Consider the following 13,786-nt stretch of genomic DNA (forward strand, 5'->3'; position numbering starts at 1 on the left):
ACATTTTGCAAAGCCAGTATTACACTGCTTCCAAAACCTGATGAAAACACAACCCAAAAATAAAACTGTAGACCAACATCCTCGATGAATATAGATGTGAAAATCCTCAATTAAATACTTGCAAATCAAATTTAACATCACATTAAAAAGATAATACACCATAATCAAGTTGATGTCATTCCAGGGATGCAACATTGATCAACATATGCAAATCAACAAATGTAATTCACCACATAAATAAAGTTAAAGATAAAAATCATATCATCATCTCAATAAACGTGGAAAAACCCTTTGATAAAATTTTAGCATCCCTTCATAATAAAAATCCTGAATAAACTAAGTATATAAGGATCATACCTCAATGTAATAAAGACTATTCAACAAATCCATAGCCAGCATCATACTGAATGGAGAATAACTGAAAGCTTGTCCTCTAAAATCAGGAAGGAGACAATGGTGCTCACTCTTATTCAATTTAGTACTGAGAACTTTAGCCAAAGCAATCAAGCAAGAGAAAGGAGTAAAAAGAGATACAAATTGTAAAGGAAGAAGTCAAATTATAACTATTTTCCAATGATATGATTCTATACTTAGAAAACTCTAAAGAGTTCACCAAAGTCTCTTAGAACTAATAAAAAAATTTAGCAAAGTAACAAGATATAAAATCAACACTCAAAAATCAATAACTTTCTATGCATCAATAATGAACTAACTGAGAAAGAAATCAGGAAAACAATCCCACTTACAATATGAAATACATAGGAATATAATATACAAACAATATAAAATATATAGGAATAGCCTCACAAAGAAGGTGAAAGACCTCTACAATTAAAATTATAAAACACTAAAGAAAGAAATTGAAGGAGACAATAGAAGATGAAAAGACATCCCATGTCCATTGATCAGAAGAATTCATGTTATTAAAGTGGCCATACTTCCTAAAACAGTCTACAGATTCAATACAGTCCCCATCAAACACCAGTGATGTTCTTTACAGAACTAGGGAAAACAATCCTAAAATTCTTATGGAAGCATAAAGGATCCAAATAGCCAAAGCAATCCTGAGCAAAAAGAACAATGCTGAAGTCATCACAGTATCCAATATACAAATATACTATAGAACAATTATGACAAAAACAGCATTATATTGTCATAAAAATAGACATATAGACCAATGGAAAAGAATAGAGGACCCAAGAATAAACCTGTGCATCTATAGCCATCTGATTCTTGACAAAGGAGACAAAAATACATGTTGGAGAAAGAACAGCCTCTTCAACAAATGCTGCTGGGGAAACTGAATATATGCAGAGAGAAGATTGAAACTAGATCCCTATCTCTCACGCTGGGATAGGCGATGATTTCCTATCAGTAGCTCAGGAAATAATGGATTAGATCAAATTAAAAAGTATCTGCACAACAAGGAAAACAATCCAGAGTGAAGAAACAGTCTACAGAATGGGAGAAAACCTTTGCCAACCATTCATCTGTCAAAAAATTAATATCCAGAATATATAAAAACTAAAAAAAAAAAAAAAAAGCACCAAAAGAGCAAACAATCCAATCAATAAATAAGCAAATTATCCAAACAGACATTTCTTTTCACTTCCCAAAATTCATCAGGGAAATGCAAATCCAAGGTACATTGATATTCCTTTCATCTCAGTCAGAATGACTATTATCAAAAATAATAATAATATAATAACAACAAATGCTTGTATACTGTTAGTGGGAATATAAACTAGTACAGCCACTGTGAAAATCAGTATGGAGGTTCCTCAAAAAATTAAAATAGCTCCACTTTCTGGTTGCCATGACCTGAGCTGCTTTCCTCCACTGTGCGCTTCCACCCTGATATTCTGCTTCATCCTGGACCCAAAGCAATGGAGTCAGCCATCTATGGACTGAGACCTCTGAAACCATGAGCTCCAAATAAACATTTCCTCCTCTATATTGTTCTTGTCAGGTCTTTTGGTCACAGTGACAAAAAAACTAACTAAAACAAACTGGTACCAGAGAAGTGGGATCGTTACTGTGACCAACCTGACCATGTGGTTCAAAAGCCATTAGAATTGGTTTGCACGGGGAGGAATTTTGAAAAGCTTAGAAACGTGAACTGGAAAAGCTTTAGATTGTTGTAAATGGAGCTTAATGGGAGATTCTGGTGGGAACTCAAAAGACTAGAATGCCACCAGGCATGGTGGCCCACACCTGTAATACTAGTGGCTCAGGAGGATTCCAAGTTCAAAGTCAGTCTCAGCAAGACCCTAAGCAACTTAACAAGACCCTGTCTCAAAATAAAAGATAAAAAAGTGTTGGCAGTGTGGCTCAGTGGTTAAGTGCCTCTGGGTTCCATCCTCAATTCCAAAAACAAAAACAAAAACAAACAGAATGCCAATAGAACTGTGGATAGAAAAGACTGGGCTTGTGAGGTTTCAGAGTAAAAGGAGAATTCTGTTGGAAATTAGACTAAAGGTCGTTCATGTTACATTCAAAGAAGTTGTCTACATTTTGCCCATGTCCTGAGACTTTCTTGGGGACAAACTGAATTTAAAGGTGATGGGACTAATTAATCTGACCAAGAAAATTTCAAAGCAGCATGACATTCAGGTGGTGGCATAGATATTACTGGCAAATTTTAGCCAGTCTACTGTGATAATCAGGAGCAGAAAACAGAACAGAAAGATTTGAAAAACTTGCAGTTTAGCCAGAAAAGTGTGAGGAAAACTGGGGGTGAGGAAGTTGTAGCTGTTAAAGAGATTATAGCTACTAAAGAAATGCTAAGTACTTATAAGAAGTAAGGAAAGATAGCTTTGAGGACATCTCAGGACGCAAGACTACACCCATCTCAGGCTCAAGGGTGTAAAAGCAAAAATACCTTTAAGAAAAGACCATAGAGTCACCCTGCTTGCACTGGGTGGCCTAGGAAATTTTTCACCATACTCAGCCATCAAGGAGGCTGAGGCTGCTTCAGTCATGGTCCCAGGAAGATTGGCTGCTCCTCAAGGTGGTGGCAGACCTTGGTGTTAACCACATGGTGCTTACTCTGCAAAAATGCAGGGGGGTCATGGAGACTTCCACTGAGATTTCAAAGGAAGTCCTGAGAGACCAAAGTGTAGCAGGGACAGAATTCCTGTGGGCAGCTCCTGAGAGGGTGATGTGCGAAGATATGAGAAGAAGCCAAAGCTGCAGTGGAGAACCCTCCCCTTCCAAGATTAAAAGATGCCAGTAATATGGGACATCTGCCAAGGAAAGCTGCAAGAATCAGGCAGAGACAAGCCAAGAGAGTGGTCATGTGGGCTGCAACCAGCAAGGTCATAAGGACAGAGCCACACAAGCCCTTTTGAGAGAATATCACAATGGCATGTGCCCTAGATACTGAACATAGGTCTATAGGACTCCTTTGCCCTGCTGGATTTTGGTCTTGGTTTGGTTGTGTCCCTTCTTTCTCTACCCCTCTTTCTCCTTCGTGGAATGGAAATGTTTACTCTCTCACTATATATTGGATGTAATGTAACTCGCTCTTGATTTTTATAGGAATCAATGCTAAGAGTGTGCCTTGAGTCTCAGAGGAGACTTTGGACTTGGACTTTTGGGTAATGCTGGAACTGTTAAGAGTATGAGAACTCTTGAAAATGGACTAAATGCATTTTACATTGTGAGACGAGCATGAGCTTTTGGGGGCTGGGGGTGGAATGTTGTGGTTTGGATATAAGTGGCCCCCAAATTTTCATATGTGACACAATGCAGGAATGTTCAGAGGTAAAATGGTTGGATTGTTAGAGTTGTAACTGATGTGGATTAACTGGGCAGTAACTATCAGTAGATAGGGTTTGGTTGGAGGAGATAGTTAAATTCTGGCAAAGATGTCTACATTATTCCCACGTTAAAGGTTATGGGACTAACCTGGCAGAGCTGGTGTGCCTTTAGGGTTTATATTTTGTCCCTGGTGAGGAGAGCTCTCTCTGCTTCCTTGTTGCCATGACCTGACTGCTTTCCTTCACCATGCCCTTCCACTATGATGTTCTGCCTCACTTTAGGCCCCGAGCAATGGAGTCAGCCATCTGTGGATTGAGACCTCTAATAAACTTTCCTTCCTGTGTGTTGTTTTTGTCAGTGTTTGCATAACAATAGTGAGAAAGCTAACTAGAAACATTAGGGAACCCCATTTACAAACATGTTGAAATACAAATTGAGAAGTTGTTTTCAAAGATGAATGATACATTTTAGACATTGGCTTTCAGGTAGTAGCAGGAAGGGCTTACTTTCTTTAATCTTTATGTCCATGAATCATGAAAATGGGCATATGAAACCTATTCAAGTGAGGTACATAATCTCAATATAATAAATAAATACAAAATTAATTATAAATACAATGTATTTATATTTTTAAATACTCTTTAAAAGTCTCACTATTTGAATCTGTCAGTAATTGAATTTTTCAAGGATTTAAATATATTGGTTTTGAATTAAAAGAGCTAGAAACCAAAAAGGAAATTTTATTATCAGTTCATTCCATTTTAATCCCAAATTTACAAAAAAAAAAAAAAAAAAAAATTTTGGAGCCTTAGGGTAACTTGAGCACTTAAGAAGCCACTCAAGATTTACATCCAGACCTGAGTGACTCCCCAGCCTGTACTCCTAAGTACTACTTGTCTGCCTCCCCTTTTGGGGAGTTGCCATTTATGGAACACTGGTCCTATGTGCTGGAGTTTATTAATTAATTAATTAATTTATTTATTTTATATTTTGGTACCAGGGATTAAACCCAGGGGCATTTAACCACTGAGCCACATCCCCAGCCCTTTTAAAAAATATTTTATTTGGAAACAGGTTCTAGCTAAGTTGCTGAGGCTGGCTTTGAACTTGCGATCCTTCTGCCTCAACCTCCCGAGCCACTAGGATTATAGGCATGTGTCACCACACCTGGCAACTTTATTTATAATATTCTAATCAAAAAGTCCTGTAGTGGACATTTCTGTACAGAAGTAAAATATATTTTGTATTTTTGTCACACACTATTGTATATGCATTCATGCCATGTACTAGTGGTTTTGTTATCAAAATTCATTGTGTCAAATTGTAAAAAAAAAAATTAAAATAGAACCAACCATATGACCAGCTATAACACCCTTGTGTATATTTGAAGCAATAAAAATCACCATACAATAGAGAGACCACATTTATTGTGGCACCATTCACAATAGCCAAGTTATTAAATCAACCCAGATGCCCATCAGCAGATGAAGGGATAAAGAAAATGCTATACACACACACACACACACACACACACACACACACACACATGAGATGGAGTATTGTCCAGCCATAAGGAGAAATCATCATGTGAAACAAAATAAACCAGGCACAGACATGTATCATGTTTTCTCTCATATATGGAATCTAGGGGGGAAAAAAAAAAAGATAAGAAAGTAGAAAGAGGACTATTAAGTAAGAGGACCAGGGGGAGGGAAGGGGATAGGTAAGAGGGTAATAGGGAGTACATTATATATAAGCATGAACATTTCATAAACCCTTTTCTTACAACTGATATGCATTAGTATGATAAAATGAATAGAAATTAATGGAAAATGCAAAAGAAGTAGACATTCCTAGTCTTGAGGGCTCAAGAGGGCATAACAGATGTGTCATTCACTTCTAGTCTTTGATGGTAGGAGCCACGAAGTGGAGTTTAGATTCTAGAAAAGTCCACTTTATCATCTAGAAAATTCTGTCTTATCACTGCAAAGGAGGATTTCGTTTCCAAAAGAGTATGCAGTTGAGCACGAGATTTGGAATTACCGAGATGAAGGTTGAGAAAGTGATAATTGCCATGGCAATCTCAAGTTCAAGGAGGAAACAGTGATGGGCTTTGATTAGGAGACTGCTTCTTGCCTATCCGAAACAGAGAGTATAAGTGGCATCTACATAGAAGTCTGCAGTTTCTTGGCCCCAAACAATGTGCTGATTAAAGAAAGGGAGAGTTTTCCATTGTATTCATCACTAATCCAAGAAAGGCAGGGAAAGCAGAGCTGAATTAGGATTATCATGATAATCATAGCTATGTAGATGTTTGACCTATAGTGTATTTGTGTGTAGAGAGGGCAGGGGGTGGAATGTTAAATATATCACAGAATTATATCCAATAATTGCTTAAAATTTAAATGCACAGCTAGGAAAGGGAGTAGTGACGCACTACAACCTTGCTGAACACTGGTAAGAAAATCATGGCGAACACTGAGTCTGTTTTGGAAATGTTCTAAAAAGAGACTATTAACATAGAGAGCCAGTTTAAACATAGCTTGCTACGAGTTTGGAAAGAAACATGTTCAACAAAATATGAAGCAAACTCTTTGAGCTGCAGTGTCATGTGGGTGAGTTTAATTGCTGGGACTAATAAATCACAGCTGCAAACGTTAGATTCTTGGCGGGATTCCTTACTCACCTGTTTTCCCCTTGCCCAGTTACATTCCAGATTTACGGCCTGCATCATGTCTGGAGCCAGCAGGAAGCTTGCTCTTTTCCTCTTCGCTTGTTATTCGGCTGCCCTGGGAGACCAGGCCGGGGAGTACTGCGTGGCTGACCGTCAGGGGGCTGAATATTACATGGCGGCCGTGTATGAGCACCAGTCGGTCTTGAGTCCCAACCCCCTCGCTCTCACCAGCCGCCAGCAGGCCTTGGAGCTCATGAACCAGAACCTCGACATCTATGAACAGCAAGTGATGACTGCAGCCCAGAAGGCAAGAAATGCTCCTCCGTTATGACCCGGGCTCCTCTCATAGGACAGGACAAAGTGTGCTTTGACCCTGGAGCAGTGGTTAGGTGACCCTAGGCTTCCTATGACCTCTGTGGAAATCAGCCCAGAAAGTAAGCCTGAGTTGACTTAGGTGGCTGAAGTCTTGCTACTCAGAGAGTGGTCCGTGGGCCAGTAGCATCAGCAGCACTTGGAAACTTGTTAGAAATGCAGAATCTCAGGCCCCACCAAACCAGAATCTGCATTTTAGCAAGATCCTCAGGCAATACTTTTGTCCCTCAAGTTTGAGAAGCCCTGGGCTAAGTCACAGGTTCTCCATGTGGCTATGCACAGGAATCCCTGGGCCAGTTATAAACCAATATAGGTGTCCAGATCCCTAAGAATCCACTGTAATTGGTCCAAATGGAGTGTGATCTGGGCACGGGAATTTTTTTAAACAATCTCCCCAGGGGATTCTAATGTGCAGAAAAAATTGCAAACCATGATGAGCACTACACTCTCTGAGGCATTCTCAGCTCACCTGGAAGAGTCACTGTCCAAAGAACTGCCACTTGCTACCTGCAGATTATTTGGGGCTAATTTCATCTCTTGTGCCAGATTATGAACAGTCTGAGACCTTCACCCAGACAGAACCAACTCCAAGACAAAGGCAGGTCAGTGCCAGTCTTTGTAAAGGCTTCCCGTTGGCTTTATTTCCTCTCCTGCCAGGAAGCCTAAGGATGGAGGAGAGGCGCCCCGTAGGGCAGAGGGGAAATATTGGTGTCAGAAGTAAGCAGATGCCCTGCTGGGGAACCCATAACTGAAGGAGCCTGGCTGCTTGAGGACCCCCTGCCCCGCCTCCAGGGGAAGTCAGTCCCTGTGCTGGCGCACACAGACGTATGTGGTGTGTATACACAGCTGGTGCTGGAAGGGAGCTTCCGATGGGTAACACGCTGCTCTTTTGTCCCAACTGACTAGTTTCCCCTTGAACACCCTCGGGGCCCAGAACTCGCTGTTCACAGGCCCACGTGTGCAGTGGTGGGAACTTCTGGATAGGCCTTCCTTTCAGTGAGCACTGTAACGGCCGCCCTGTAACTGCCACCACAGTTCTGTCCTAGAACTAAAGAGCCCAAGTCCCTTACCACAGTGCGCCTTCTGCACACTTGGAGGCTGGCTGCCATAGCCCCCTGCATCTCGCCCTGTTCATTTGGGGGATGCCAATTCCAGTCCTTCTGCCAGAGATTTTCCAGATTTCGCCTGTGTTCAGGGCTGTGTGCCACCCTCCGGGCTGGCTGAAGGGACAGGCTGCAGGACACTTGCTCCTCTCTTTTCAGACCTTGACTTCTCACTGTGGATTCACAGAGCCCTTGCAGTCAACTAAAACTTCTGTGCCCTTCTTCACACAGACACCGTCTGCCACTACCTCCCATACTTAGGAAGCTATTCACTGAGCCCAGGAGCAAGACTTCACATTAATGTCATTAAATGTCATCATTCCAGCCCGAAGGGTGACTTAGGGATCTTTACTTGACCTCTCGCATATCGGTTTCCTGCATGTCATTCACACATTTGATACATACCTCATGTATGTCTCTGCTGAAGTCAGTGTATTAAAAAAAAAAAAAAAAAAAAGCCCAGCCACACCCACAGATCTCCTACTGCCACCCATCCAGTCCAAAGCAGCATTCCTTGGTTGGGGTGTTTGCTTCACTGCTCTGAATCCAGCACCCCAGTTTCTACCCCCCTCCCCGCTTTCTTCTCCATTCTGAGACCATCCTGAACCATTCAGCAAATGCCACGCTGAAACCCAGAGACTGTAACTGAGAATCTCCAGTTTTTTTTTTGTTTTTTTTTTTTTTTTTTTTGGTGGTGCTGGGGATTAAACCCAGGGACTTGTGCTTGCAAGGCAGGCACTCTACCAACTGAGCTATAGCCCCAGCCCAGCTTTCCAGTTTTAATGGAAACATGTAGCATGGTTTTGAGGAACCTGCCTAGACTGCAGGACATTATTCCATTATTAGTGGTCCAAGAGCCAGGATGGATCTGACCACAGGATCCCTATGGTGCTCAATGGTAGCTCAACTGCTCTACATGGCTACATGCATTTAAAGCAGCTGCTTAAACACCCTGATGGGGAGCATGTGTCAGAGTTGTCCATCAGACTTTCTCTAAAGGCAGAGGCTTCTGAACAAGCCAACTGAAATGTTTCTTTCTTGGCAGAGGCACTCATGGGGGACAAAAGAGTTGACATGATTAGGCTGGTCAGGCACTTGGGTTGGTGACCTTCATTCCTCAGAAGGAATTCTTGATCTCAGGAAGTTTAACAAAAAATGGGGCATTCATCAGGAGTGCTGACAGCTTGTCACATCAGATCCAAAGTTCTGCCCAGCTTAGGCTTGGCTCCCAGCCTCATCCCTCGCTGGCGTGTACTCAGGGAGTCATTTAATTTTCATATTAATCTAATATGAACACATAAATCCATAAGGAACCATCCAGTGCTCTCAGTTTTGATTTGAATACAGGAAAATATCTGTCCATGTGTAAATTTCCAAAAGTTAAAAGCATGACTCTTATGCAAATATGAATGACCAAAGTTTTTATTTAATGCATTAACTAATGAAGGGACCAGTCACATGGCAAAGCTGATTCAAAGGAAAATTTAAAGAATGGAAATATGTCTATCTGTCTGCCCAGTGGATAGCAAAATGAATTTTCTAATAGGTACAAAATTGGCTAATGTCCTACCAGGCAATACAATTATAATCTTTGGGGTGAGCTTTTAAATAACAAAGTCAAACAGTGGCACATTCTCTAGATAATTAAATAATCCTTGAGTGAGCCTGTTGATCAATATCCCAATATAATTTAGAAAGGCATGGATTCTTTTTCTTGCTTTACTTCCAAGTTTGTGATAATTTTTTCTTTACATAGTCGCTGCTAAGGATGGGTAGGATGGTCAGTCGCACACTGTGCTATTCCTTAGTGTGACCTTTCTGGAAAGCTATTTGACAATGTGTGTTAAGAACTTAGAATTCAGCCAGGTATGGTGGTACATGCCTGTAATCCCACTGCTTGGGAGTCTGAGGTAGGAGGATTGCAAGTTCAAAGCCAGCTCCAGAAACTTAGTGAGTCCCTCAGTAACTTAGCAAGACCCTGTCTCAAAATAAAAAATAAAAAAAGGGTTGGAGATGTGGCTCAGTGGTTAAGAACCCCTGGGTTCAATCCCTGGTACCAAAATAAAGGTTCCCCAATTGATTTAGAACAGAATAAAGCTGAGAACCACTGGAGGAGAGACACCTCATCTGTTAATGGGTCAAACATTCAAGGCCCTTTGTAACCAGCTCCAGCTCCACTGCACCACCGAGAACTCCAGACCCCTTAATGCCTACCTGGTAAACTCCTGCTCCTTCAGCAGCCTACTCACCCTCCTTCCCCGACAGGCTGCAGGCACAAGTGATGCTTGTTCCTAGAGGACTTAGTCTTTGTGCCCTAGGGGTTGGATTAAGCAAGCCAGGATCACCAACACTAAGATCCCTAATGAGAGTCCAGCCACCAGCTCTGGATCTCTGGCTCTGGTTCAGAGTAACTCCTTGATGGTTGTCAAGGGCGTGAGCTAATGAATGAGGTGGTGCTTCCTGCTGTCTGATACCATACTGCACTGTGCTGTTCTGACTTACAGGGCGTACAGATCATAGTGTTTCCAGAAGACGGCATTCACGGGTTCAACTTCACGAGAACATCCATTTACCCATTTTTGGACTTCATGCCGTCTCCCCAGCTGGTCAGGTGGAACCCATGCCTGGAGCCTCACCGTTTCAATGACACAGAGGTACGTGAGGACCCTAGCCTTCATCCTCAGCAGGCCAGGGGCATGCCAAGGTGAACCAGGCCAGTGCCCGAAAGTCACGGCATGCTGAGGTCCAGAGATCTAAAGGAGACCCTAGGACCTGGAAAATAAAACCCAAACTCCATGTGCCATACATTTATTCAACTAAAGACTGTATAGTGTTGGGTGTGGTGGCAACTTGGGAGGCTGAGGCTGGAGGATCGTAAGTTTGAAGCCAGCCTAGGCAACTTTAGTGAGACACTCTCTCAAAATAAATAAGACCTGGGGATGTGGCTCAGTGGTTGAGTATCCTGGGTTAAATCCCTAGTACTGCAAAAGAAAAACAAAGTCTAGTATTTCAAGGTGTTTACTCATCCATGGATCTTTATTAATGATGCAAAAAATGCATAAATATAAACTTAACATGCCACACAGAAATAAAAAAAAAGAAGTTTGCCTTCACCATAGCCCATTCTCACCCTAATTCCTTTCCTAGAGAACCTTCTATCAGTTTGCTATGCATTCACCTATATACCCTTTTCCATGCATTTCATATTTATTGATATCCCTTTTAGCATGCTATATACTTATTCTTTTCTTTAAACTCTTGGTATCAAAAGCAATGATTCAGGCCACGTGAGGTGGTGCAGACCTGTAATCCCAGTGGCTCAGGAGACTGAGACAGGAGGATCGCAAGTTCAAAGCCAGCCTCAGCAACGTAGTGAGGCCCTAAACAACTCATTGAGACCCTGTCTCTAAATAAAATACAAAAAAGGGCTGGGGATGTGACTCAGTGGTTAAACACCCCTGGTACCAAAAAAAAAAAAAAAAAAAAAAAAAAAGATTCAATGAATATCCTTATATATATATATATATTTTCAGAAACATGCCCAAGTTTTTCTGTAAGGTAAAATTCCTAGAAATGGAATTTCTCAAAGGCTGTGCACATTTTAAATTAAAGAGTACAAAACTTCTCCCTCAAGAGATTTTTATTTCACTTTCTATCCCCAGTAATAGTTAGTAAGGCTTGTTTTCCCACCCTTGGGTCAATGCAAGATAGAATAACCTTTAGAACTTTTGCCAATCTAATGAAGGTGAAAAATGATGCGTTATTGTTGTTTTTATTTGCATTTCCCTATTACTAATGAGGTTAAGCTTCTTTTCAGATATTTTTTGGTCATTTGTTTTTGTTCTTCCTGAATCACCTGTTCATATCCTTTGCATGTTTTCAGTGGTGATTTGTTTTCTTATAAACTTATAATAGCTGTTTATATATTATGGACACAGTGAGGAATTCTATTAAAAATATGAGATGAAAGGCAGGATATTTAAAATCCACATATTTATACCCCTTTCCCCCATCTAGGTCCTCCAGCGCCTGAGTTGCATGGCCATCAAGGGAGAGATGTTCTTGGTTGCCAACCTTGGGACAAAACAGCCATGTCATAGCAATGACCCAGGGTGCCCAAATGATGGGAGGTACCAGTTTAACACAAATGTAGTGTTCAGCAATAATGGAACCCTTGTTGACCGCTACCGAAAACACAACCTCTACTTCGAGGCAGCTTTTGATACCCCTCTTGAGGTGGATCGCATCACTTTCGATACCCCCTTTGCTGGCAGGTTCGGTGTCTTCACCTGCTTTGACATACTGTTCTTCGACCCTGCTGTCAGACTGCTGAGAGACCCCGAGGTGAAGCACGTGGTGTACCCAGCCGCCTGGATGAACCAGCTCCCGCTCCTGGCGGCCATCGAGATTCAGAAAGCCTTTGCCACTGCCTTTGGTGTCAACGTCCTGGCAGCCAACATCCACCACCCGTCTCTGGGGATGACAGGGAGTGGCATTCACACCCCTCTGAAGTCTTTCTGGTACCATGACATGGAAAGCCCCGAAGGTCACCTTATCATCGCCCAAGTAGCCAAAAACCCACTGGGTCTTGTTGGGACAAAGAACACAACAGGTAAAACAGACTCACCCCACAGTAAGTTTTTAAAAATCGTGTCAGGTGAGCCATACTGTGAGATGGACGCTCAGGAAGTCCTCTGTGAAGCCACCAAGTGGAACGTGGATGCTCCTCCCACCTTTCACTCTGAGATGATGTATGACAACTTCACCCTGGTCCCTGTCTGGGGAAAGGAAGGCCAGCTCCAAGTCTGTTCCAACAGCCTCTGCTGCCATTTGCTGTACGACAGGCCCACCTTGACCCAGGAGCTGTATGCCCTGGGGGCCTTTGACGGCTTTCACACTGTGCACGGCACTTACTACATTCAAGTCTGCGCCCTGGTCAAGTGTGGGGGTCTGGGCTTCCACACCTGTGGGCAGGAGATCACAGAGGCCACGGGGGTATTCGAGTTTCACCTGTGGGGGAACTTCAGCACTTCCTATATCTTTCCTCTGTTCCTGACCTCGGGGATGACCCCGGAATCCCCTGACCAGCTTGGCTGGGAGAATGGCCACTATTTTCTGAGGAAGCATGGACTGTCCTCTGGCCTGGTGACGGCGGCTCTCTATGGGCGGCTGTATGAGAAGAGCTAGGACAAGTGTGTGATCCATGGGTGGGCTCTGGCTGTCACACGGCAGCCCTGCCCTCCACAGGCCACAGGGCATGTGCACCAGGACCACCTCCACCTGGGGGCAGCAGCCACTTCTGTGGCACCACATCCCCTGGGGGAACGAGTGGGAGAGGCAGGTTCCCTCTTCCTCCTACACATCAGTGCTTGAGACATTTTCTGATATTTTCTATTAATATTTGTCTTTTCAAGCCATGTCTTCCTCTAGCACATCTCTCAGTATACAATTTGTTTTAAGAGCTAAAACAAAAATAAAAGTCAGTTGATATTTTACACATCCACAAAGCAGTGGTTCATTTTTTTCCTTGTTAAGTGACGCCCAGATGTGTAAATATTTCACAAGCCTCGACCATTCTCTAAGGTAAGAAACAAAACTCTCAAAAGCAAGAGAGAGGGCTGCTGTGGGGATCTTTCCTGTTCTGGTCAGCTGAACTCCGTCCAGGTGCAATGGCAATGCCAGAGCTACCAGCAACATCAGGAACCCAGAACTGGAAACTGCTTTTTAAAAATAGGAAAGTTGGGCTGGGTGTAATTGTGCACACCTGTAATCCCAGCAGCTCAGGAGGCTGAGGCAGGAAGATTGCAAGTTCAAAGCTGGTCTCAGCAATTTAGCAAGGCCCTAAGCAACTCAGCAAGACTCTGTCTCTAAATAA

At 42.5% G+C, this 13,786-nt stretch overlaps 1 protein-coding gene across 5 annotated transcripts in view; it reads left to right on the top strand.

The window, feature by feature from the left end:
- Positions 1–13,412, top strand: part of Btd (biotinidase) — a 33,750-nt gene extending 20,338 nt beyond the window's left edge. For 3 of the 5 annotated variants that reach the window (XM_047531022.1, XM_047531021.1, XM_047531020.1), the window contains exons 2-4: positions 6,468–6,743; positions 10,416–10,565; positions 11,929–13,412. In XM_047531022.1, the coding sequence (XP_047386978.1) occupies positions 6,495–6,743; positions 10,416–10,565; positions 11,929–13,098 (1,569 nt within the window). In that variant the 5' untranslated portion in view covers positions 6,468–6,494 and the 3' untranslated portion in view covers positions 13,099–13,412. The remainder of the gene's footprint in view (positions 1–6,467; positions 6,744–10,415; positions 10,566–11,928) is intronic. The other 2 variants (XM_047531024.1, XM_047531023.1) reach the window with 2 other exon arrangements.
- The last annotated feature ends 374 nt before the right edge of the window (positions 13,413–13,786 follow it).

Source organism: Sciurus carolinensis, chromosome 17 (assembly GCF_902686445.1).
Source record: "Sciurus carolinensis chromosome 17, mSciCar1.2, whole genome shotgun sequence".
NCBI classification, from domain to species: domain Eukaryota; kingdom Metazoa; phylum Chordata; class Mammalia; order Rodentia; family Sciuridae; genus Sciurus; species Sciurus carolinensis.